At 38.0% G+C, this 25,273-nt stretch overlaps 1 protein-coding gene across 3 annotated transcripts in view; it reads left to right on the top strand.

Annotated features, from left to right (window-relative positions):
* LOC121429791 (multidrug resistance-associated protein 5-like) overlaps positions 1 to 25,273 on the top strand; it is a 60,877-nt gene that overhangs the window by 8,509 nt on the left and 27,095 nt on the right. For all 3 annotated transcript variants that reach the window (XM_041627024.1, XM_041627026.1, XM_041627025.1), the window contains exons 2-9: positions 10,754 to 11,225; positions 14,512 to 14,605; positions 16,796 to 16,945; positions 17,560 to 17,707; positions 18,646 to 18,879; positions 19,810 to 19,983; positions 23,780 to 23,927; positions 24,584 to 24,732. In XM_041627024.1, the coding sequence (XP_041482958.1) occupies positions 10,853 to 11,225; positions 14,512 to 14,605; positions 16,796 to 16,945; positions 17,560 to 17,707; positions 18,646 to 18,879; positions 19,810 to 19,983; positions 23,780 to 23,927; positions 24,584 to 24,732 (1,470 nt within the window). In that variant the 5' untranslated portion in view covers positions 10,754 to 10,852. The remainder of the gene's footprint in view (positions 1 to 10,753; positions 11,226 to 14,511; positions 14,606 to 16,795; positions 16,946 to 17,559; positions 17,708 to 18,645; positions 18,880 to 19,809; positions 19,984 to 23,779; positions 23,928 to 24,583; positions 24,733 to 25,273) is intronic.

Below are 25,273 nucleotides of genomic sequence, written 5' to 3' on the forward strand. Positions count from 1 at the left end.
CAAATCTTAACCTGAGGTTAAGTTTTTGAAATGACATCATAACTTAGAAAGTATATAGACCTAGTTCATGAAACTTGGCCATAAGGTTAATCAAGTATTACTGAACATCCTATTAGAGTTTCATGTCACATGACCAAGGTCAAAGGTCATTTAGGGTCAATGAACTTAGACCATGTTGGAGGAATCAACATCAAAATCTTAACCTGAGGTTAAGTTTTTGAAATGTCATCATAACTTAGAAAATATATAGACCTAGTTCATGAAACTTGGACATAAGGTTAATCAAGTATCACTGAACATCCTGCATGAGTTTCACGTCACATGACCAAGGTCAAAGGTCATTTAGGGTCAATGAACTTTGGCCGAATTGGGGATATCTGTTGAATTCCCATCATAACTTTGAAAGTTTATGGATCTGATTCATGAAACTTGGACATAATAGTAATCAAGCATCACTGAATATTTTGTGCAAATTTCAGGTCTCATGATTAAGGTCAAAGGTCATTTAGGGTCAATGAACTTTGGCCGAATCGGGGGTATCTGTTGAATTACCATCATAACTTTGAAAGTTTATTAGTCTAGTTCATTAAACTTGGACATATGAGTAATCAAATATCACTGAACATCCTGTGCGCGTTTCAGGTCACATGACCAAGGTCAAAGGTCAATGAACTTTGGCCGAATTGGGTGTATCTGTTGAATTACCATCATAACTTTGAAAGTTTATGGATCTGATTCATGAAACTTGTACATAAGAGTAATCAAGTATCACTGAACATCCTGTGCGAGTTTCAGGTCACATGATCAAGGTCAAAGGTCATGTAAGGTCAATGAACTTTGGCTATGTTGGGGTTTTTTGTTGCATAACCATCATATCTCTGTAAGTTTATTGGTCTCGTTCATAAAAAGTGGACATAAGAGTAACCATGTATCACTGAACATCTTGTGTGAGTTATCTAGTATTCAAAGTCAGCACTGCTGCTATATTGAACCGCGTGATGCAGGTGAGACGGCCAGAGGCATTCCACTTGTTTGAATTGAAACCACTGTATTTTGTAAACAAATGAATAGACACTAGAGTCAGCTAAATAGGCCTTCAAATAAGAAAATGAGGATTTTTTTTCATTCTCAAGATGATGACTCAGCACTTTTGGGCCATGCCCCCTCAAAATCGTGTTTTGGCCCGAACTGTCCCTTTTTCCAACCGATTTTCTTAAAAATGGTGTCATATTGATCAGGACAACAATCTGCTTCAACTGAGGCAGGTAATTGTAAAATTTGGTTTTGAAATATCACCCATTTACAATTATGACATTGATGGATTTCCATAAAATACAGTGTAGTTGAGCTTGATCAGATCAATCACAACTCTTGACTCTGGAAAGAGGGACCCTGGTATTTTGTGATCAGGAATTCCACCCAGACCAGTAATTACCAAATATTCTGCCGGTATGATTAGAGCACATTAGGTTACTCATATGCCATATCCGTGAGAGAAAATATCCCTATTTAAGTTAGAAGGTGGGGTCTGCCAGGCTATAATTTATTCCTTGAAATACTTCTGCGCTGTACAAGGCTGTGGGTAATAATATCCAATTCCGTTGGAATCGCACAGGGACGTTTTGTTATAATTCAATATACCTGTAGGCTACACGAATGTATACAAGAAGTGCATTATTATATTTGAAATTGAAAATGATAAGAACTTATGTATTTATGTGAGAATTTGTTCAAGATCGCAAACTTCATGTATAGGCTTATTAAAGATAAATTCCAGTTTTGGTAACGACCTCAAAATGACTTTTTACAGAATCTAATATAATGACCACCCACATGTCTGTTTGTATGAATAAAAAATATGTGCCAAAGGATTCAGGGAGAAATTGTGTAATTGCTGAGAAATAAGCAATATAAGCGCGGATTTGGTCACTTCCGTCGGGTCTTTATTCCAGCAATAATAATACACTGTCCCACGTGTGCCTATCTGTGTTGGTGATCTTCAGTGTGAACGTTTTCAAGCGTAGATTTCAAGATTTCATAAAGTTCAGTTTATGTAACTGTACCAGATCTAGATCCTCGATGATATTCTGACAATTAAGCCTGGTTTTACAGATTTTATCTTGAAATCAGTGTTTACTGCAACTACTGGCATTTCTCTTTAATGTAAGGCAAATATAGGAAGCAAGAGTGTTGTTTCTGGTTCATACACATGTACTTTGTAGCTTGGGGAACTTTTTCTGGGGCAGGACGGCGAGATGAAGCTTGTGTTCAACCGCACAAAATGAATTAGCTTTTATTTTTAGGTCTGAATGACTGGCAGCCCACCATGTTTTGAATCTTCAGAGTTGATCTAATGTGTACCTTCTTGTGCCGGTCGAATAGTGCTAGTCGATCTAATTCAAAATATATATCAAACAAAAATGAATGAATAGAAATTATGAATCAGCATATGTTAAGTTTTAAACATGGTTTTCTTAGTTGTCTAGGTGCATAATATTCAAATCGAGATTTTAGCTGATTAAGAAAAGAGGGAAGTGAGACCAAGACAGCTGCATCCCTGATCGAGTACATATTGTAAATTATTCCAAATGCTTGCCGGTATTAATCATAATTCAAGTTTATTTTTAAGGTCAAAGGTATTCTTTGATTTTAGTGTCTATGTGAAACTGACAATGTGGAATTGAATGGAAGTGAATCGAAGAACTAGTACTGTAGTTACAAAATTAAAGGACAAGTCCACCCCAACAAAAAGTTGATTTGAATAAAAAGAGAAAAATCGAACAAGCTTAACACAAAAAATTTCATCAAAATCGAATGTAAAATAAGAAAGTTATGACATTTTGAAATATTGCTTAATTTCACAAAACAGTTATACATGTACATGTAGGCACATCCTGGTCGCTATGCAAATGAGGGGACTGATGACATCACCCACTCAATATTTCTTTGTATTTTATTACATGAAATATTTAAATTTTCTCCTTATTGTCATGAGAAACAAGGTTTTAATTCGGCCTGAGCTATAAATGGGTGATTTTTGGTTTTACTATGGGAACAGTTTTTTTTTTGTTCCTTTTACCTTATCTCAACATGAAATGACAATATTTTTTGTCTCGGGTCCGAGAAAAAAGTGTGCCGGGCCAAAATCCAAAATGGCCGCCAAAACCCCCCAAAATCACAGTTTTGGCCACAACTTCTTTATTTGGTGGTCTTTTTCTCTGGTTTTGGTGTCTATTCATATGTTTTAGGGGGCAGGCAATTTGTTTTTCCTATAATTAGCACTTTTAAACCATTATTTGTAGAGTTAAAAGGTAATTGTACCTAAATTTTCCAATTTTTATAGCCTTATTCAGCCAAATCATAGGTTTTATCGTCCTGGAGTTCTTGGATATTAGATGGTACGAGGTCAACAATAGCAAGCAGCTTCATAGAGCTATATTGCTTTTATTCCTCTACTATGGGTTTTACGGATATTTGTGAAATATATCTTATTAAATAAAAAAATGTTAATTATCCATAGGGACAATACAGTATACAATGTACTGTTACTGTACGTACTTCACTGCATATTTCCATGCATTGACCACCATTACATATGACAAGGCCTGTATATATGTCATAGGAATAAGCTCTTAAGGTTTAAAATTAGACTGTGAGTTGTGAATTTGATTGCTTGTCAGCTGATGTACATGATGAAACCAGCAACGTAAATTGCACATAATATATCACATATCATATACGTACATCACATATCTACATGTAGCCATATCTTCTTCATTTGGAGGCTTTTTTACCTGGTTGTGGTGTCTAACTGGCCTATGTTTATGGGGTCAGGTAACTATATAATCATGGTAACGTTGATCAACAGCCAATCAGAACCAAGGATTCCATGTAAGTTACCATTAAGTTAACATAATGGTAACTTTTTATGCAACGGGGCCCAGAATATCTACAGTGTAAATGCCATGATGTGGGGTTAATTACCTTTCTCCACCCCCTGAATTAGCATATTTGACAAAACATGTCCTCAGTTTCTGAGACAAAACATATCTTCAATTTCTGAGGCATCTAATTCTAAACCTAAGAGCTCATTTCTACATATACAGTATAACACTATAGTTTATACATGCCTTGTCATGGTGGCCAATGCATTTATGCAGTGCAGTATTTACAGTACATTGTATACTGTATAGTCCCTATGGATAATTAACATTTTTTTAATATTTAAGATATATTTCACAAATATCCGTAAAACCCATATTAGAGGAATAAAAGCGATATAGCTCTATGAAACTGCTTGCTATTGTTGACCTCGTACCATCTAATATCCAAGAACCCCAGGACGATAAAATCTACTTTTTGGCTGAAAAAAGGCTATAAAAATTGAAAAATTTAGGTATATTTACCTTTTAACTCTACAAATAATGGTTTAAAAGTACTAATTATAGGAAAAACAAATTGGCTGCCCCCAAATACATTTGAATAGACACCAAAACCAGAGAAAAAGACCACCAAATAAAGAAGTTGTGGCCAAAACTGTGATTTTGGGTGGTTTTGGCGGCCATTTTGGATTTTGGCCCGGCACACTTTTTTCTCGGACCCAAGACAAAAAATATTGTCATTTCATGTTGAGATACATTACAAGGAATAAATAAAAACTGTTCCCATATTGAAATTACAAAAAAAGTATTTTTCACCCATGTATAGCCCATTCCGATTTTAATTCTCCCTGAACATGTGGAATTACCATTGTTTGAACATTTTGTGGTTCAACCAAGAGGGACATTGTGTTGTGCATAGAACTGTTTTGTGAAAAATAAGCGAAACTTTAAAATGTCATACCTTTCTTTTTTTACATCCGATTTTGATTAAGTTTTCTGCATTTACTCTTGTTTGATTTATCTCTATTGATTCAAATCAACTTTTTTCTTGGGTGGACTTGCCCTTTAGATTAAAGTTTAAACAAGACCCTTTTTAGAGTAGAGAATACCTGCAAACTATTCATGAGCGGAAGCCATGTCGTTATTAAGAAATATAAATGACTTATGAAATTTTATGAGGGAATGATTGCGGTTGGATTTATTTGCTTGAGATTTTTATTCCATGCTGGTATCGTAAGGTGCCATAAAAATTCTGAAGAAGTCACAGCTGTTTGAAAGTAATACCTGCATTGTGTATTAAATGGCAATCAAATGAACACTGTTGAAACTTTTACCCCTTTCATAAACCCATCCTCCAATTAGCCGCCTAAGAGTAACGGGGAAAATTCAATAAAAATTGCGTTCACAAACTCCGAAAATAATCCGCACTATTTTTACGAGCGACCATCCTGAAAAAGGCATATAATCGTCATGGCGAATGCACACACCCCCTCCGATGCAGTTGAGTTGGAAAAGGGTGACCTTGTGACCGCACCATGGCAATTAGCCGCATTACTTTCAAAATTGCGTTCATAAAGTCAAAATCTGGTCCAGATGCTGCTATATGCGAATAATTGCAGCATCAAAATAATGCGGATAACTCTGGTTGTCCTCCTCCGATTTTACGACCAAATTATGCTGCTATTAGTAAAAAATATTGGTGAAGGTTTGAGGAAAATCCGTTAAAGAGTAAGAAAGTTATTAGAGTTCAAATTTTTGGATTTGTGATGTCATAAACGAGCAGCTGCCCCATGTGTTATGTAATATAAAATGCATAAATTTCAAATTTTGTATGGTTCCTAATGACTTAATTTTGTTTTCTATTCATGATCGGGTGTGGAATGATTTGTCTATTGATATACAAAAGGTACAGTGAAAACCATTTTAAATTTTCTGAGAAAATGACATTTCATTGATTTTTTTTACTATTCGCTATGTACATTAGGAATGCTGCTCGCATACGACGTCACAGATCAAATAATTGAAATTCTAATAACTTTTTGATTATTTGATGAATTTTTCTCAAACCTTCGGCAATATTTTTTATTATTTTTTCTGCTATTTTTACAAAAACTTTTTATCAGGGTGAATTTCCCCTTTAATCAGGGACCCATCTACAAATAGATCCAATCAATCTCAACTGTATGGAAAGCCATCCATGCCATAACATTTTCTACAGGAAATTTGCACAATCTCCCTATGAAACTAAGAAAATCGCACTGAATTTCCAAGAGAATGATGAATGTATGTATGGTTATGCATTTACATTATATCTAGAAAATATTTTGAACAAATTTGCATTGTAGATGTTGATGTTGCTGGCCATAGGTGTGGTTGAACGGATCAGTTACAGCTCTTTTTAAGACGGGGCCCTGGTGTGCCATCTTAACATCTGTTTTATACTACAAACAGGAGTAGTCTCTGAATATGCATTCTCACAGCCAGCAATGTCGACATCTACATGTATTATGCATGCTTGTTCAAAATATTTTCTAGCTGTGATGTATAGTGTATTCATGCATTAATTGTTTTCTTTAAAATTCACTGTGCTTCTCTTTGTTTACCAAGGACATTGTGCAAATTTCTCTGTAGAAAAATTTATGACACTGATGGATATCCATAGAGTTAGGATTGATTGGATCAAACAATTGTAACTCTATGGAAATCCATCAGTGTCATAATTTTATCTACAGTTTGCACAATGTCTTCTGGAAACAAAGAGAAGCTCAGCAATTTTCAAGAAAACAATAAATGCATGAATAAACATGGATGGAAAATATTTTGAACAAACATGCATAATAGAAGTTGGCTTTCCATAGTTCGGGGTCCAGGACCCCTGGACAATTTCTTGGCCCCTTTGCATAAAAGGTACCATCATGGTATCTTTGCTCTCTAATGGAAACCGCATGGAATCCTTGATTCTGATTGGCTGTTGATCAGCGCTACCATTGAAGTGACCATCAGAGAGCAAAGTTACCATAATAGTAACTTTTATGCAATGGGGCCCTGACCTTTCTCAAATCATTTTTGGTCATGACTGAGTGTAAAGGTTTTGAACACGGTATACCATGTATCATTTTGTGGGCTTGTGATAGGTCCTGAAAAGACCACACAAACTCCCAACACATGCCCACAAAAGAATAAATGGTTTACCAGGAAACCTCAAAACTTGTTCTTTCTTCACCATGGAAACCTTCAAAACTTACATTTTAGGTTAGCTAGATCTGAGTCTCCCTGCAGACATGACTTTAATGATGGATTGGTCGCGCCAGTTTTTTTTTGCATGTTGATAAGTAAACTCTTTCTTCTTCAGCCAGTCATGCCGACAAAGAACCATTTTCATAGAATTCAAAGAGCAGAGACTGCTAATCTTCAGTTCATACTGCCTGCAACCTCATGCATGAATGGACAAAAGTCAGCATTGAATTTCTTGTAAATACTTTTTTTTCTGTATTTCAAAGGTCCACCGGTCTCTTCCCCCATGGACCTACCACTCAGAGTGGTAGGTCCATGCTTCCCCAAAATCATCAGCAGTCTCTGATTGTGACTCAGTCCTATTGTATAGATTGTCAGAAACATTCAATGGGACCGGCATTCACAATTTGGCAAACATTATTGTTGTCATAGTTTGCAGGAAATTGTTGGGCCTATATTGTACGTCTTTATACGTACATGTAGTTCACTTCATTGTTGATTAGCGTTGTGGATTTGCGATGGAACTTGTGGGGCATCGTGGTCTACATGTAGTGGTGACCACTCTTTGTCTTTCAGTCAGGGGAACATGGATTTGAATCCTCACCATGGCATGTTTTCCTTCAGCAAGAAATTTTCCAAAATTGTGTTGCACTCTACCCAGGTGAGGTGAATGGGTACCCGGCAGGATTAATTCTTTGAATCATTTTTACAAAATGTGCATGCTTGAATGTAGGCTTCAGTACCAAGTGCCTTTAGCAGCTGAAGCTAAAGCTGGGGTAATATACAGTGTGCCATTGATTAAGCAACTAGAAAATCAGCAACTCATAAGTGCTATATATAAAATATTATATTAACTATTTCCACACATTTGTCTGTTTTGCATTTCTTCATAATCCATTGATATTTGAACTCTTCATTTCCATAAGCTGTGTACTTTTGCCACCTGTTAAAGGCAGCATTTTGTATAAAGGCCAGCAAGGCAATTGTTTCAAAATATTGATGATGTGTGGTTCAGTTCAAGGCCATCCTATTGAATCACTGTGGGTCAGTGCAGTTATCTTGCCATTAGAATTTCAGAATTAATCATCCAAGGGCAAGGCCATCGAAAGACATTTACGAGGTCAGTTTCCACAGTGCAGGCCTATGTGTTCGAACTCTTCATTATTATCCAATGGGAAGGGGAGTATTCATGGTCTAGATGGAGAAAATCTCTCTCGATCCGCATTCCCATCTCTGGGTGAGGTTCAGGGACAAGATTTGGAGGAGAGAGTGACCTTTGATGCAGAATTGATAGGGCACTGCTGCTTTTATTGAATGTGCACACGCATGCTCGTGACAAAAGTGCTTTTGCTTTCTTTCTCTTGCTCATGCTTCCAATAAAAATAATTTGACAAGCAGGAGAAAACAATATGGTTATCAATAAAAAACGTCTTAATTTCTTTCCCAAATAGTTTCCAATGCATACCTGCATGTACTTTACGTCTTAGAAGCGGGGGGGGGGGGGGGGGGTGAACCCCAAACCTCCCGTTTGTAGAGCCTTGATGTATTCCTTCAAGTTCTCTTGAAAGTACATTACCTGCCATGAATAGCAATTTTTCTTTACCTTTTCCAATAATGGCTTTCGTGCAAAAGTATTGTATTTCAATACAAATATATTTGTATGTACACGTCACTCCCTCAAAATAATACATGTGCATGTTTATCTACCCATGCGAATATTCTTTGAAACTCGGCTTTTCATCGAACTGGGTCTGAAACGCTCTGTGTCTAAAAAGGTCATTAACTTGACTCACCCAAGATGTGGTTGGGAGAGCTAGTGGGTGTACGAGTAACTAAGGCCGTGTTTATGCTTCCACTTTTAAGACCAGAATCAGCGTTTCCAAACGTGATTAGTCCACAACACGGTTGCGTCCATGCTTACTTTCATTTAAACGCTGTTTCAAAACGCCGATCGTAAACTTACAAAAAGGTGCGTTTGTAAACGTCGTTTGACCAGAATCAGGCTTTCTGGGGAAGTATAAACAGAACCACGATCGTAAACGTGTTTAAATGACGTCATTTGGTACATGCTTCCGGTGAGATGAAAATCCGCGGGCAAATACAGTCGTATTGCTCCATGTTATCTCTATGTAATAACAACAATCATAAAAAAAACTTACGAAAAAAGGCGCGCCCAATTTGACCTCGCTTTACGATGCGAAGCCAGCTGGAGATCATGATTTGCTTTGAAAAGTTAAGCATAAACAGCACTCCCAGAACCACGTTTACGATCAGCGTTTTGAATCGATGTTTGAAATCGCTGATTCTGTCTTAGCAATGGAAGCATAAACACACCCTAATGTTTTGCAATCCGAGGATCTTTTTTCCTTCTTTATTTCTTCCTGTCACAACCAATCACTCTGACCCGGGTTCCATCGGAGGAAACATGTCATCCTATTCCGTGCAAAGAATGAGCTATTTTAGACCAGTCTTCAGGAAACTGTAAATCAAAGTGGATGAAACCGCATTATGTTTAATTTTGTACCAGACCATTAATGTTGCATGGAAGTAGTGAAACGATTCGCACCCTCATTGATCAGAAGAGGTGTTTTGAGGAGGTCCATTATCTTTTGTTTTTGTTGCAGCCTGACCAAAATAGGTGAAAGATAGTATCAAATCTTTCCTCTTCCCCCTCAATTATAGCCTGATAATTGTCTTCATAAGTAGTTTTTATGGACATTGTGTGGTCTCTGTACTTTGGTAGTTTTGAGGTAGGATTGCAGGAATTTACTCATTTCTTGAAGTTAAAAGTCAGAGGTAAGATGTGACAGCAAGTGAAACTCTGGCCAAGGTCAATACAGTACATCAAGGTCAGTGAACTTTCTTCGAGAAGAAATGCTGTTCCTTTTTGTATATTCTGTATTAACTGTGAATGTATTGTCCCCAAGCTACGGCACATGCATATTTGAAGTGGTTAAGAATTGGACCTACGTGTAGTGCGAAAGTTGTCAGTGGTAAAGTCACACTTCTATATGTTTTGTGGTGGGACCACGGTAATGTATACCGTGTTTACACATTGACTCGGCTCGGGTGTTGAATCCGCGAGCCGGGTTGAACACTGCGAAGAAGGGATCAGAGATCGCGTTTATACGTACATATAAAAAGGCGAGTTCAACACGGCTCGCGGATCTCGAACGGAAGAAGAATTATGACGTCGCAAATTAAACGCGGGAAATTCACCGCCGGAATCGAATCTTGCCCGTGCGAACAACAACAATGCCAAAAGTGAAAGCGCGCGCAGTGACCTGGTCAAGAGAGTTCGACACGGCTTTCTGTTTACACACGAAAAAATTGCAGAGTCTGACTCGGCTCGCGGGTTGAAACCTACGATTTTGGCGGATCAAAAAAGCTGTGTTCGACACGGCTCGCGGATCACACTGATCGCGTTTACACAGCATAAAATTGCCGTGTTGAGCACGACTCGCGTGTCGAACCCCCGAGCCGTGTCACTGTGTAAACACGGTAGTAGTTGCAGCAGGAAATGTGTTTGATTCATCAACAAGCAAATTGATGATTAATCAGCATCTTTCTTTAGCTCTCCTTCTTTATTTTGAAGATTTATATCTTGGTTTTATCTCTTTTCTGTTTTATCAATATAGGTTTTTATGAGTGGTCGCTGAAGACTGTGTTGTGTGTGCTACGGCTGAGCAAATGACATTGTATCACCAAAGAACCAAAACTACTGAAGTACTTCGGCCATGTCGTCTAACGGGGAAAAGATTAACGAGGAACAGATTAACAGTGAACCGATTAAAGAGGAACAGATTAACAAGGAACGGCTTAACGAGGAGCAGTTCAACAAGGAACAGATTAATGGGGTTGGGCCAGAGGAATACGATGATGCGCAAATGCATGAGTCTATGAGTGGGACAATACATACAGATGTTACTCTTGAAGCTGATCAAGGCATGGAAGATTTAGCGGAAGAGGAAGGGGACTTAGATGAGAAAGACACTGATTGTCATGAAGATGATGGACAGACAGAAAGAGGTGAAGGAGGAGGTGATGATGATCCCATTGATGAAGAGGACATTGGAAAGCCTGATGAGGTCCTACTGGTGCCAACGAATGGTAAATGAACAGGATTTTATTTTCACCTACAATTATTGGAAGATCAGAGGATGTATCTACATTCTTTGACAATCAGATACATTTCCTATTTAATCTTCTTTTTTGTGTGTTTGAACCACACACACAAAAAAAGAAACACCTGAAGGTTTATCATGTCTGATTTGATATTTAGACATGTTTAGAGGGTGAAATTTGCCAATATTGCATGTGGTAATTTGTGAGTCTGAAATGATGTTGCCAATCCAGAAACAAGCATTCAATTCTAATTATTTTGGGGCAAAATTACTTTTCAATTGGGCACAATTTAATAATACAGTGCTCACATAGGGGAAAATAAAGGGGGCAACAAATCTCCAAGGTCAAGTAGACAAAAGGTGTATCAAGTCCAGGCCATGGACTTACTTAACCCTTAACTGGGGGGGAGGATTAAGTGTTACTTGCGTCAAACTAAATTGTTTGTGAAACATCCCCCTGTTTATCATACAGTTTGACTCACCCTGGCAAATAGGGTGAATTGCAGGTCACTCTGAGAAGCAATGGCACAATGCTGTCATTGATCATACAGCACATGTGGATATTGTGTGATGCATCAATTAATGCTAACCCACAGACAGAAACAATGGATTATTTTTGACGTGGCATGGGTGCATTTCTTATCACCCTGTATCTCAGCCTACATGTATATTAAAGACTTGGAAATGGTTGTGATAATGATAACATTGCGCCATCTGTCCAGAAATATTCCGAGGCACATTATTATTATTACCCTAGCTACCGGGGGGGGGGGGGGCACTTGACCAAAAAAGTGGTAGGGGTGTGCCACGGGCGAGACAAAAAACAGGGGCCTTGGAGCGGTCTTATTGTAAAAAAGGAGGGTCCTCGGAACTACAATTTTGTGAAAACGGGGGTCCTTGGAACGGATCGCTTGCGTGTGAGTTTGTGCGTATGCACCCCAATGGAATGGGTATGCGTGCATGATGCAGCTAGCGCGGCCTTCGCTGGGTGCGCTCGCCCACAGACGATGGTCAGACAACGCTCGGCGGCCGCTTTTCACCAAAATTGCAGCAGATCAATGCGACCGGAACGGCGTAAAGAAAAATATGCGAAGCTTTGGAGCGGATTTCTTTCTTCTTTTTCTCGATAAGAACAAAATGCTATGCCTTGGAGCGGCTTTCTTTGTTTTTTTTCTCAATAAGACAAAAATGCTATGCCTTGGAACGGAAATTTGGGTGTAAAAATGGGGGTCCCCTCCGCGGCACATACCCACTATGCATTATATACTGAGTGCCCCCCCCCGGCCCTAGCTTTAGCTCAAGCAGCCTTCCAGCACTCGGTGCATTTCAAGGAATTAACCTTGCTGGGTACCCATTCACTTCACCTGGGTTGAGTGCAGCACAGTGTGTGAGTAAATTTCTTGCTGGAGGGCAGCACAAAACATTCCATGGATGGGATTCAAACCAACGTCCCTCTGATTGAGAGATGAGTGTCATAACCACTAGACCAAGATGCCCCCTTGATGATTTATCACACTGGCGACAAAAGTTATTTGAAAATGATTTTTGTATAAGAAGTATAGCCCTGCACACACCATACATGTACTGCAAATATACATTTGTACTGCCATTCCTCGTAATTCCTTAAAGGGGAATCCAGCCTTGGTCATAAAATGTAGTGTTGGAAAGGAGAAAAATAGATAAAACAGAATGGTGAAAGTTTGAAAGAAATCGGACCAGCAATAAGAAAGTTATGGCTGCTTTAAAATTGAAATCCCTATGATTATGTAGATTTCAAATTGGCAACTGGGTAAGTAAATTATGACAAGAGGCAAGGACAACTTTCCCATAGGCCATGTACTTAATTATCAGGGATTTGTGGTTTTCTCCTAACTGCCCATTCCCCTGGGGCAGCAGTCTAAATATAACCCTTGTAGTATATTGTTTTATGTCCTCATGAAAGAAAAATAAAATTTGAAGTAAAACATTTGAAAAAATGACATATTAGCCATTTTATGTATTGGAGTACATGGAAGAGTAGTCCTTGCCTTACATCACTGTGACATCACATATGTGGCCAATTTGCAGTCTCCATGGATCTAGGGATTACCAATATTCACAACTTTAAAAAATCATAACTTTCTTATTATTTGTCAGATAGTGTTCAAACTTTCACCTATCAACTTGTCTGATTTTTCTTATTCCCCTAGGAACAAGTTTTTATTTGGGTTGGATTCCCCTTTAATGTGGAGCATTGTGGCCCAGTGGATTAGTCTCCGGACTTTGAAATAGAGGGTCGTGGGCTCAAATCCCAGCCATGGCGTAATTTTATTCGGCAAGAAATTTATCCACATTTTGCTGCACTCAATCCAGGTGAGGTGAATGGGTACTTGGCTGGAATTTATACCTTGAAATGCGTGTGCGCTGTAATCTTAGTCATTACGGCTGCCAAGCTACATGTACATGCAGCTGGGGTAATAATATCCAAGTCCTTTGGAAACTCATAGAGACATTATTCATAATTGTATATGCGCTATAGAAGAACTGAATATTATTATTATTATCATTAATGCCATCATCCACTTGTACAAATGTTATATGGAAATTCCCTTGGAACATTGAACTGCTGCACAAATAGTGTTATGGGAATGAATTAAAACTATCCAGCATGAACTGTTGACTTCCCAATAAATTTTGTATAACATGCTACTGTTTATTCTGTTTTGAATAAGTATTTTATGATTGAAAGAAAGTCACTCCAAAATATATGGTATGATATTAATTTTTCAAATGTATTTTAACTGGCTAATGAGTGATCTATTAAGGTTTTTAAAGAAATCTGAAGAAAAAACGAACAATGATTTTCATGCATAAAAATAAGTTTGCTTGTACATGTATTGAATTGATCTGGTGGTTATCACTTATCAGATGTCTTCTGTTATATGTATTCCACTACACAAAATTACAAACAATTCTGATTATTACTTGACCTCTTATTAAATGTGTTTTAAATGTTCCAATCAGAAAAATCAAAAGAGGTGGACTTGGACTATGTATTTCATGCACATGTACTGAAGATGAAATATTCAAATTAAGTTGCAAATAAACAAAAATCGATCTTGCATAATTATGGAGGCTTTGCAGATTGAATTCCTAGATTTGTCAAGTAATGCAAAACTACTGTATTTTCATTTTTCCTTCATGATTCGACTTGACTTGACCTTTAATGCTCTTGTCTAATATGAAATATTGATGTGCTGAGGATTAATGCTATTTGTTGGTTGGAATTCCAGGAGAAGCTGTAGATATAAAAGAAGAACCTAGCCAACCTCAAGGCGGAAATGAAGAAGTCAATGCATTCAGTGGGAAATATCAAAAGATTAAAACGTAAGTGCTCATAATTGGATTGCTCTTGCTGGTGCCAGTCTATTGTGTAAATATTTCTTTATGAAATGAAAATGCATTGAATTTGAGCAGTCTTGAGGATTATTTACGAGTGCACATATTGAATTCATTTGATGGAATTCTTTGAAAAGAAAACGGCATCTGGAGGGTATAGTGTTTTTACAAAGATTCATGTTGAAATATTGTCGATTTGAAATGAATAGAAGTTAAGCAGTCAAAGTAAAGCCCTTTTACACCTTCATGGATGCAACACGGATCTCAGTCCGTGATGATCCGGGGTGCCAAATTTGTATTTTCCTAGCATTCCCGCAGTGAGTACGGAGTTAACTGGTTATTAACACGGATATGTACGGAAAAGTACGGAGTCTACAAGGATAGGCAAGGTAGCAATAGGGACCCTGTTTGATATGCTCCCGGAGCCAACACGGAATACCCGGATGATCACGGATGTTACTGGGTCTTTACATGGACCTTACCACTTCTTGTCGCCGGCATCTTGCTAGAATGAAGTTTCGTCCCTTTTTGCAGCATCTGGAGCATGCTCGTGCTTGGTTATGAATACGGACTATTGTTCATGTACGCAAACAATACAAACATTTGACCCCGGATAAAGCCGGTATCAACAAGGATCACCCAGTTCTTACAAGGAGCCTCCCGGATGCATTCGGTAGCCACACGGATGTACAAGGAGGCTTCACGGATCAGTCCGTGTACTCCGGGATGAAAAATTTAACATGTTCAATTTTTCTCCCGGACATGCCGGTACATCAAGGATGGCGCCGGATGAGTAGCCGGAGTGTACACGGTAGTCCCGGACTGTACACGGATGACCCCGGATTGACAATCCGGGATGATCCGTGTTGCTTCCGTGAAGGTGTAAAAGGGGCTTTAGGAACACTTAGCCTACTGTACAAGTGCACATATTGAATTTATTTGGTGGAATTCTTTCAAAAGAAAACGGCATATTGAGGGGAGGGCATTTCACAAAGATGAAGAATGATTTTTTTTGTTCATTTGTAATGATGGTTAATGACTCGTTTACCCCCACATTCAGACGCTCACAGTGCATGATATTATTACCCTGGTCATAGCAGAGATGAGAGACATCATTGTAACTCTGCTCAACATGCTCTTGAAAGCATATAAGGTAGCCTAGCCATTTACATACAACCCTGGGTCAAGAGTGGTAAATGTAGACAAATGACTTGCCAAGTATAGGCCTATTAGTGCTGTGGTGGGATTTGGAACGAAGCCTTGTGGTTCAAACTCCAGGAACTTATCCAAGGATCTGCAACATCCAATAAAAACTGATGAAAGATTTACAGTATGTTTGTAGCTCGATATGATAACCGTTATTTAATATCAGAGACAAATTGGCAACTTTGACATGTGACTGTTATTTCTAAAGCAGGGTTCACATATCTTTCATTTCCTTCATAAACAAAACTTTGCTTTGGTGGTGAGGCAGATTCCTCTCAAAATTTATAGCATGAAATCTTTATGGAGTGAAATTAGAAACAATAATGTTAAAAAATAATACAACATTGCTCTGTGCAGGTATTTCAAATGCTGCATGCTCATACCCCAACAATAGCATGCAAACAAAACACCGACAATGTCATACAAAGGAATTGAAAATACATGTAGGAATGTTAAGGCATTATAGTGAATCTCACCCATATAATATCTTCCTCATGAAATTATTAACTTGTTCCTACACCAGGGCTCTGTTGCATAATTGTTATTATTATGGTAACTCTACCGTGGTAACGATGGGCAACGGCCAAGCAAAATCAACGAATCGATGAAAGTTCCCATTAGATTGCAAAGTTATGATACATGTAGTAACTTTGGGGCCCATTTCATGAAGCATGTTATGATAACAAAGTTGCAGTAACAGTGTAAAGCTACTGAAATCACATAATTTTATTGGCTGATGCATTTGTTTTAAGAAATCTTTCATGAAATTGGGCCCAGGTGAAGTAATTGGGTACTTGAGGATGTTGCATAAAGCCGTATCTATTAGATTGCCAATAAAACTTATTCTTAAAACAAAATACATGTATGGCAAGCCTAAATTGGCATCTCAACTTTAATCACATTTTCTGAAATTGAAATATACATGTATGGCAATGTTCCTGAAAAAGTTAACACATGTTTTTCCCTTTACAGGAGGCATGTCATGGACGATGCATCGCTCATTTCAAAATTTTATTATCACTGGCTGAACTTTGCGTTTTACAAAGCATGGAAACATGGCTTGAAACCTGATGATCTATTTCCCTGCTCACCGCATGAGAGTGCCAGCCTTAATCACAATAGGTGAATATATTGATTTTCATTTTAAATTTTAAGTCTGATGCTTCAATTATATCATCTAGTATTATTTTTGTAAGTCTCTTATACTGTTTTATATTGTTATATGCACACGCTTATAGATGCAGTTGAGCAATGACTTGCTATATATCGAGATTTTATAAATAATGCATTTTTTGTTATATTCTGTTTCTACTAGAGCTTGAAACACGATGTACTGTACATGTATATTATTTTTTTCTGGATTTTTAGCTGTCTCTATACATATCATTTGGTAGGTCACTCAAATTATTACCCTTATTCTCTTGTTGAGTTCACTTGGTAATGTCAGTAACAAGTGATGTTATTCTTTTGATAATTTGTTTATTTGTGAAATATATTTTTTCCAATAATTCTTTATCTTTGTCTTGCACTTAATAACCCTTATTCCTTTTATAATTTTGAAAATATGAACTCTTTCTTCTGTGTAACATGTATTATCTCTTTTCCTTCTGTATATGTGTGTGTTTCTGTCTCCCTCTCCCTCTTTTGCCTCTTTCTCTTTTTTTTCCTCATTTTCTTACCTCCGCACATGCCCACATCCTTTATACTTCGTTTATACTGCATACTACACCTTACAGGTTTTCCCAGTTGTGGAACGAAGAACTTGCCTTGAGAGGTCCTAAGAATGCGTCGCTGGGCCTGGTTGTTTTCAGATTCTTACTCTTCAGGGTTATTGCTGGTAGTCTGACAATGCTGATGGGTCTTGCAGTGTCTCTCTTTTCTTCTGTGAGTATTTGCAAATTGCCATAATGACAAACATAAATTGCCAGTTGTGGTGCTGATGTCAAATTAAGTTGAAATGGAAGTTGTGGCATTAACGTCAAATTGAGTTGAAACGGAATCTCACAAAATTACCACCCAATTGCTTGTTATAATGACAAACATAAATGCCATTTCTGGTATTGATGTCAAATTGAGTTGAAATAGAAGTTGTGATATCAGTGTCAAATTGAGTTGAAACAGAATCTCACAAAATTACCACCCAATTTCTTGTGTGTATGAATAAGAAATATCCCAAATGAATCTCGTCGAAAATGAATAATTACTGAAAAAGAGGTAAAGAAAAGCATTCTAGTTGGGTGTACTACATCTAGATATAGAATGACATTGTGACAACTGATATTGAATTTACAGACTTGTTCATTGATATCATTGTTTGTTGCAACTACATTAGTTTAGTTTTGTCCAGATGAAAAGTTTGATCAACAAGTGGGTCTTCACACCAGGGGCCCGTTGCAGAAAGAGTTGCGTTTAAACGCAAGTCAAAATATCAATCGCAAGTCCCAAATGCGTGCTGTTGATTGGTTGAAAATCAAGTTGCGCATGATTTTTAGAGTTGTGATTGATTGCAACTCTTTCTGCAATGGGCCCCAGACTATATAAAACTTGCTGTTTCAATTCCTGAGCTAGGGGCCTTCTGTACCTGAGTTACATTAGGCTGGGCATGCAGACCACCTAATTCGATTGAAGTGCTTGCTCAGCACATTAGCATTAAGCATGGTGAGACAAATCGCTTGACTGACAAATCACTTCGCATCTCATACTTCAAGTCTACCAAAATGTCCCAAAGTCATGCAGACAAACTTGTGACCATCCTAATTCCACCATGATTTTATGATTGTGGTCATAACATTGATTATTCTCTAAATTGCACAACATCCCAGGCATATATTGTGCGTCGACTCCTCGAATACATCCAGCAGACCGAGTCAGACACCCTGTATGGAATGCTCTGGGTGCTTGGGCTGTTGCTATGTCAGTTGACCCAGGTCACCCTACTCTCTTACCAGTTCTACCTCAATACGCGGACGGGGACTAAGCTCCGGGCCGCTGTTGTTTCAACCATCTACAGACGGGCTATTAGCGTGAGAACTCTGAAGGGCAAGTCGGCCGGGGAGGTGAGTGGCATTTCAATCTCAATGGAAAGAATAGAAAGAATTGTTATTACTAGTTTACCACCAGCCAATCATATCAATTGGTTTTTGTAGCTTCAACCTGCTATTGCAAATTTATTATTCTAACAAGTTTTATGAAATAGGGTCCCATAAGATAAAGCTTAGCAATTGATCGTAGGGCTGGTTTTCACCATGGATCATATGCATTTAATAATCAATGCAATCAATCATAGAAGTAGCTCCAGAATGAAGATTTATACTTCTGGGCCTAAGTTAGTGAATGATCCTGGGGATAATTTCTGCAATTGTTCCAGATTTTGTCTTGTGTTCCAGGAGACTTGTTCACATTTGTGTGTATCGATATGTTACTTTTGACCATTCTGCCCTGATTGTGAATGAATAGAAACTGATTGATTGGCTTGAACCCCCCCCCAGCAATTACACCCAAATAACTTATTTGCCCTTTTCACATAAAATCTAAATAGCTATTGATGTTCTAGTGTATGGTATCATCCAAAAAAAGTTAAGTCTATCCAAACAAATGGACTACAGAAAAGTGACATCGTCAGTTTTCCATTTGTCATTTCGGCATTAAAATTAACAAAGTACAGTCGAGCATGATGAAAACCCCCATACATCAAATTTGACATGAATCATTTCATGTTGACCCAAGGTTAAAAGTTGGTATTCATAGGGCCACATCTTGGACCCCCATTGACCAATTTCAAACGGAATTGAGGTTTTAGGTGTTATAAGGAAAATTCGTTTTGTGACATTACCACTTTGGTGCTTTATATGGGATGTAAATGAACATCCCATTCACTACTATAACGGGTTTTATCATTGATTATTAATCAAAATAATAATAGACACCATTTTTTTCTTCATTCAGATGATCGGTTTGACACCCTTGACTTCTGTTTTCTTTTTCAGATTATAAATCTGTGTACAAACGATGGACAGAGATTGTATGAAATGGGACTATATGGTCCATCGCTCCTTTGCGGACCCCCTATAGCTGTCGCTGGCATTATTTATACCTATTTCCTGATTGGACCGGCGGCTTTGTTTGGAACTGGCATCTTCTTCATGTTCTACCCAATCACGGTAGGCTCCTGTGTATATGGGTCCGGATATGTATGGGACTCTTTTGTGTATAGTGCTTGTTGGTTAAGGGTTGATACATGTGGGTGAATGTTATTCAAGTAGTGTGTGTGAGAGTGGATGTTATTAATGTGTGTGGATCCATGAGATTGAATGCTATTTATGTGATGTGTGGACGCTATTTGATAGGTGTGTGGGTGCTATTTGATTGATGTGTGGATGCTATTTGATTGGTGTGTAGGTGTGGCTGATATTTGATTGGTGTGTGGATGCTATTTGATTGGTGTGTGGGTGTGGGTGCTATTTGATTGGTGTGTGGGTGTGGATGCTATTTGATTAATGTGTGGGTGTGGATGCTATTTGATTGATGTGTGGGTGTGGGTGCTATTTGATTGATGTGTGGGTGTGGATGCTATTTGATTGGTGTGTGGGTGTGGATGCTATTTAATTGGTGTGTGGGTGTGGATGCTATTTGATTGGTGTGTGGGTGTGGATGCTATTTAATTGGTGTGTGGGTGTGGATGCTATTTGATTGGTGTGTGGGTGTGGGTGCTATTTGATTAGTGTGTGGATGTGGATGCTATTTGATTGGTGTGTGGGTGTTGATGCTATTTGATTAGTGTGTGGGTGTGGATGCTATTTGATTGGTGTGTGGGTGTTGATGCTATTTGATTGGTGTGTGGGTGTGGATGCTATTTGATTGGTGTGTGGGTGTGGATGCTATTTGATTGGTGTGTGGGTGTGGATGCTATTTGATTGGTGTGTTGGTGTGGGTAATATTTGATTGGTGTGTTGGTGTGGGTAATATTTGATTGGTGTGTTGGTGTGGGTAATATTTGATTGGTGTGTTGGTGTGGGTAATATTTGATTGGTGTGTTGGTGTGGGTAATATTTGATTGGTGTGTTGGTGTGGGTAATATTTGATTAGTGTGTGGGTGTGGATGCTATTTGATTGGTGTGTGGGTGTGGATGCTATTTGATTGGTGTGTGGGTGTGGATGCTATTTGATTGGTGTGTGGGTGTGGATGCTATTTGATTGGTGTGTGGGTGTGGGTGCTATTTGATTGGTGTGTGGGTGTGGGTGCTATTTGATTGGTGTGTGGGTGTTGATGATATTTGATTGGTGTGTGGGTGTGGATGCTATTTGATTGGTGTGTGGGTGTGGATGCTATTTGATTAGTGTGTGGGTGTGGATGCTATTTGATTGTTTGGGTGTGGATGCTATTTGATTGGTGTGTGGGTGTGGATGCTATTTGATTGGTGTGTGGGTGTGGATGCTATTTGATTGGTGTGTGGGTGTGGATGCTATTTGATTAGTGTGTGGGTGTGGATGCTATTTGATTGGTGTGTGGGTGTGGATGCTATTTGATTAGTGTGTGGGTGTGGATGCTATTTGATTGTGTGGGAGTGGTTGATATTTGATTGGTGTGTGGGTGTGGATGCTATTTGATTGGTGTGTGGGTGTGGATGCTATTTGATTAGTGTGTGGGTGTGGATGCTATTTGATTAGTGTGTGGGTGTGGATGCTATTTGATTAGTGTGTGGGTGTCGATGCTATTTGATTGTGTGGGAGTGGTTGATATTTGATTGGTGTGTGGGTGTGGATGATATTTGATTGGTGTGTGGGTGTGGATGCTATTTGATTGGTGTGTGGGTGTGGATGCTATTTGATTGGTGTGTGGGTGTGGATGCTATTTGATTAGTGTGTGGGTGTGGATGCTATTTGATTGTGTGGGAGTGGATGCTATTTGATTGGTGTGTGGGTGTGGATGATATTTGATTGGTGTGTGGGTGTGGATGCTATTTGATTGGTGTGTGGGTGTGGATGCTATTTGATTGGTGTGTGGGTGTGGATGCTATTTGATTAGTGTGTGGGTGTGGATGCTATTTGATTGTGTGGGTGTGGGTGCTATTTGATTGGTGTGTGGGTGTGGATGATATTTGATTGGTGTGTGGGTGTGGATGCTATTTGATTGGTGTGTGGGTGTGGATGCTATTTGATTGGTGTGTGGGTGTGGATGCTATTTGATTAGTGTGTGGGTGTGGATGCTATTTGATTGTGTGGGTGTGGTTGCTATTTGATTGGTGTGTGGGTGTGGATGCTATTTGATTGGTGTGTGGGTGTGGATGCTATTTGATTAGTGTGTGGGTGTGGATGCTATTTGATTAGTGTGTGGGTGTGGATGCTATTTGATTAGTGTGTTGGTTTAGATACTATTTATGTTTTTCAAATTTTTGACCCTCAAAGTCCCCAAAACTATTTTTACATGGAACATGTAGCATGCATATACAAGATAAAGCATCGTTGCTAAAGCCTTCACAATGAATACATGAACATTGGGAGGCAAAGGTCTCTCTCATTCAGAATGTATCCTTACTGAATAACATAATTCCATTCTTTTCTTATCATATTTACAGTTCAACAGTAGTTCATCTTGTGGTTTATTGTTTCACACATGAGTGAAATTATTTTTTATGTACTCTGCAAACTTTTATTATTGACATTTTTCTTGATCACTGATTGTTGTCGTATTTTGTGTTCTTGAGGTCATGTTCTCCTTCTTGTGTAGTCATTGTTGACTTTTTTGAAGAATTTCCCTAAAGTTCGCTCTGAATGAAAGAATGTACATGTATATGAGAGAAAGAAATAGAGGAATTGTCTCATTGCCTTATTAGAGTTGATCACCCCTAGGAAGGTGGGAATTTGTGCCTAACTGATGAAAATCATGTTACTGTGATTTTTTTCCTGCTTTGAATGTCATGTGATATCGTAAGATAAGAACCGCCCATGGGTGGTACAAACTTCTATAATTTTCCAGGGGCCCGTTGCAGAAAGAGTTGCAATCAAACGCATCTCTGTAAATCATGGGCAACTTCATTTTCAACCAATCAACAGCGCGCATTTTGGACTTGAGATTGATTTTTTTACTTGCTTTTAAACGCAACTCTTTCTGTAACGAGCCTTAGGACACCTTATTCATTATGCTGTCAGTGGAGGGAGGGGGTATGAGATGGAGAGGCATTACAGTATTCCCATTGCAAACTCAAAGTAGAAGCCAATGAATTTGAAATACTTGACTGAAATAATCATTGTGTCCTATGAATTCCTGTTTCATCTTTGTATAGCTATAGATATAAATGGGAATTGCCAATGTGAACTCCTTAAATTTAGTGTTGAAATCTGACTTCAATCAATTATTATAATTTCACCCAAGATTGTCTTAGAATAATGTTACATTTACCTTCAAAAGATTGTTAATATTCTATCAAATGTAACCTTATGCACTATGATTATAATAATAATAATAATGAAACGTTTGTAGCGCAAAATACATAAGCAAAGTTGCATGTCTCTATAAGCGCTTTTCACAAAAGGAGTGGAGATGGAGAGCACTGGATTCTTACATTAATTGTTTACAAAATGGTGAATAAATGTGTTTTCAAGCTATTTCTAAACTTTTCGTAGAAAATAAATAGAAGTGTACTGTTTTGAAAAGTGTGGTAAAGTCAACATTTACTAGCTGGAAATATCACCAACCCTCAAAATTACTACTTATTTCTGTGTGGTTGAGTGATTTTTTTTCCAATGATTTACTTTCATGCATTCAAACAACAAAAGCATGGGTTCAAACAAACATGCATTTTGATATTGTGGCACATTGGAAAAAAGGCCCCCAAAAAATCTTGAATGCTTATCACATGGGCATTGAGGCTTGTCAAAAGGGCATCCAATGCCCTGTATTGTAAGTCGTTCATCGTGTATTTTTTCTTTATTTTATAAATCTTTTTATCACCATAGATGGGAATGGCCAAACTAGTTGCTTACTTCAGACGTCAAGCCATTCAGATTACTGATAAGAGAGTTCGTCTGATGAATGAAGTCATCTCCAGTATCAAACTTATCAAGATGTATGCGTGGGAAATGCCTTTCTCCAAGAAAATATTCAGTAAGTGATATACAAAACTCTATCAGGTGTGATGAAGCTCAATTCAGCTTCAAAGGGAAGTTCACCCTGACTACATGTAATTTGGGTTTTGAGAACAGCAGAAGAGAACTTAGAGATAAGCATTGTGACAGATTTACCAAACTCCATCAAAGAATAAAATATGATTCAATGAATTTCGAAAGTTTGAATTTGTGTTTTCAAATGCAAGTAGCTACTTCATAAGTAATACGATTACTTAACATTGTTTTCTCTTTACTGGGGCCTGTTGTAGAAACAGTTGTGTTTAAACACATCGAAAGAAATCAAACGCAAGTCCCTAATACAGGGATTCTATTGGTTAAAAAGTCAAGTTGCGTTTGATTTTTTTGAGCTGCATTTGTTGGCAACCCTTTCAGCAACAGGCCCTTGGTCGTGTGCAGAACTGAGACGTACCCAGAGTAAGAATTTTTCTATGTCTACACAATTCTTTATAGGAAATATAGTACATTTCTTTATATCAACTTATTATCATTCAATATTTACAAAGGCTTTTTACCATGTTTATACACCACTCGATTTAGAATGACTTGTATATACATTAGCAATCTTTGGACACGATTTCACAGTGAAACATCACGGTGATCAACCTTCAAATTTTTCCTGCTTTTTCTCTGCAGATATGCGTGGAGAGGAACAAAGGGCGCTGCAGAAGGGAGGGTATATGCAAAGTTTTAGTACCATGACTCTTCCTTTGGTCCCAGTTCTAGCGGCGATGCTTACCTTAGTCCTGCACACAGCCCTTGGAAACAATCTAACTCCAGCTCAGGTAAAGGCTTTTAATCCTTCCACAGTAATGAATTCCAAGCACTAATTGATCATCCTTCAATTTTCAAATTGGCAACCTTTATGTTTTTCTTTCATCACATATCTTTCACTTATCAAATGTAAATAGAGATTAATAGAGACAGATATTAATAGAGCATTTTTTTGTTCTAAAAGTATGTTCATCGATTTGTGTCCAAAGGAATTGATTTTGACATATCAATTATGTTGCCAATTTTAAGGATTTTAATAATTATTCTAGTACAATGCCTCTGCCGTTGGTCACGGTTCTAGCGCCTATGCTCACCCTTTTCCTATAATGATATAATGATATCCATACAGGGCAATGTATTATTCAGAGCCCTAATTAATCATTTTTCAATTTGGCAACATTTATGTTTTTTCATCACATATTTTTAACTTATCAAATTTAAGTAGACTGATTTTTTTTTCTTCAGAAAGTATGGTCATCATTTTGTGTCAAAAAGAATTGATTTTGACATATCAATCTTGTTGTCAATTGTAGGGATTTAAATAATTATTCT

This window comes from Lytechinus variegatus, chromosome 16 (assembly GCF_018143015.1).
Source record: "Lytechinus variegatus isolate NC3 chromosome 16, Lvar_3.0, whole genome shotgun sequence".
Classification (NCBI taxonomy): Eukaryota; Metazoa; Echinodermata; class Echinoidea; order Temnopleuroida; family Toxopneustidae; genus Lytechinus; species Lytechinus variegatus.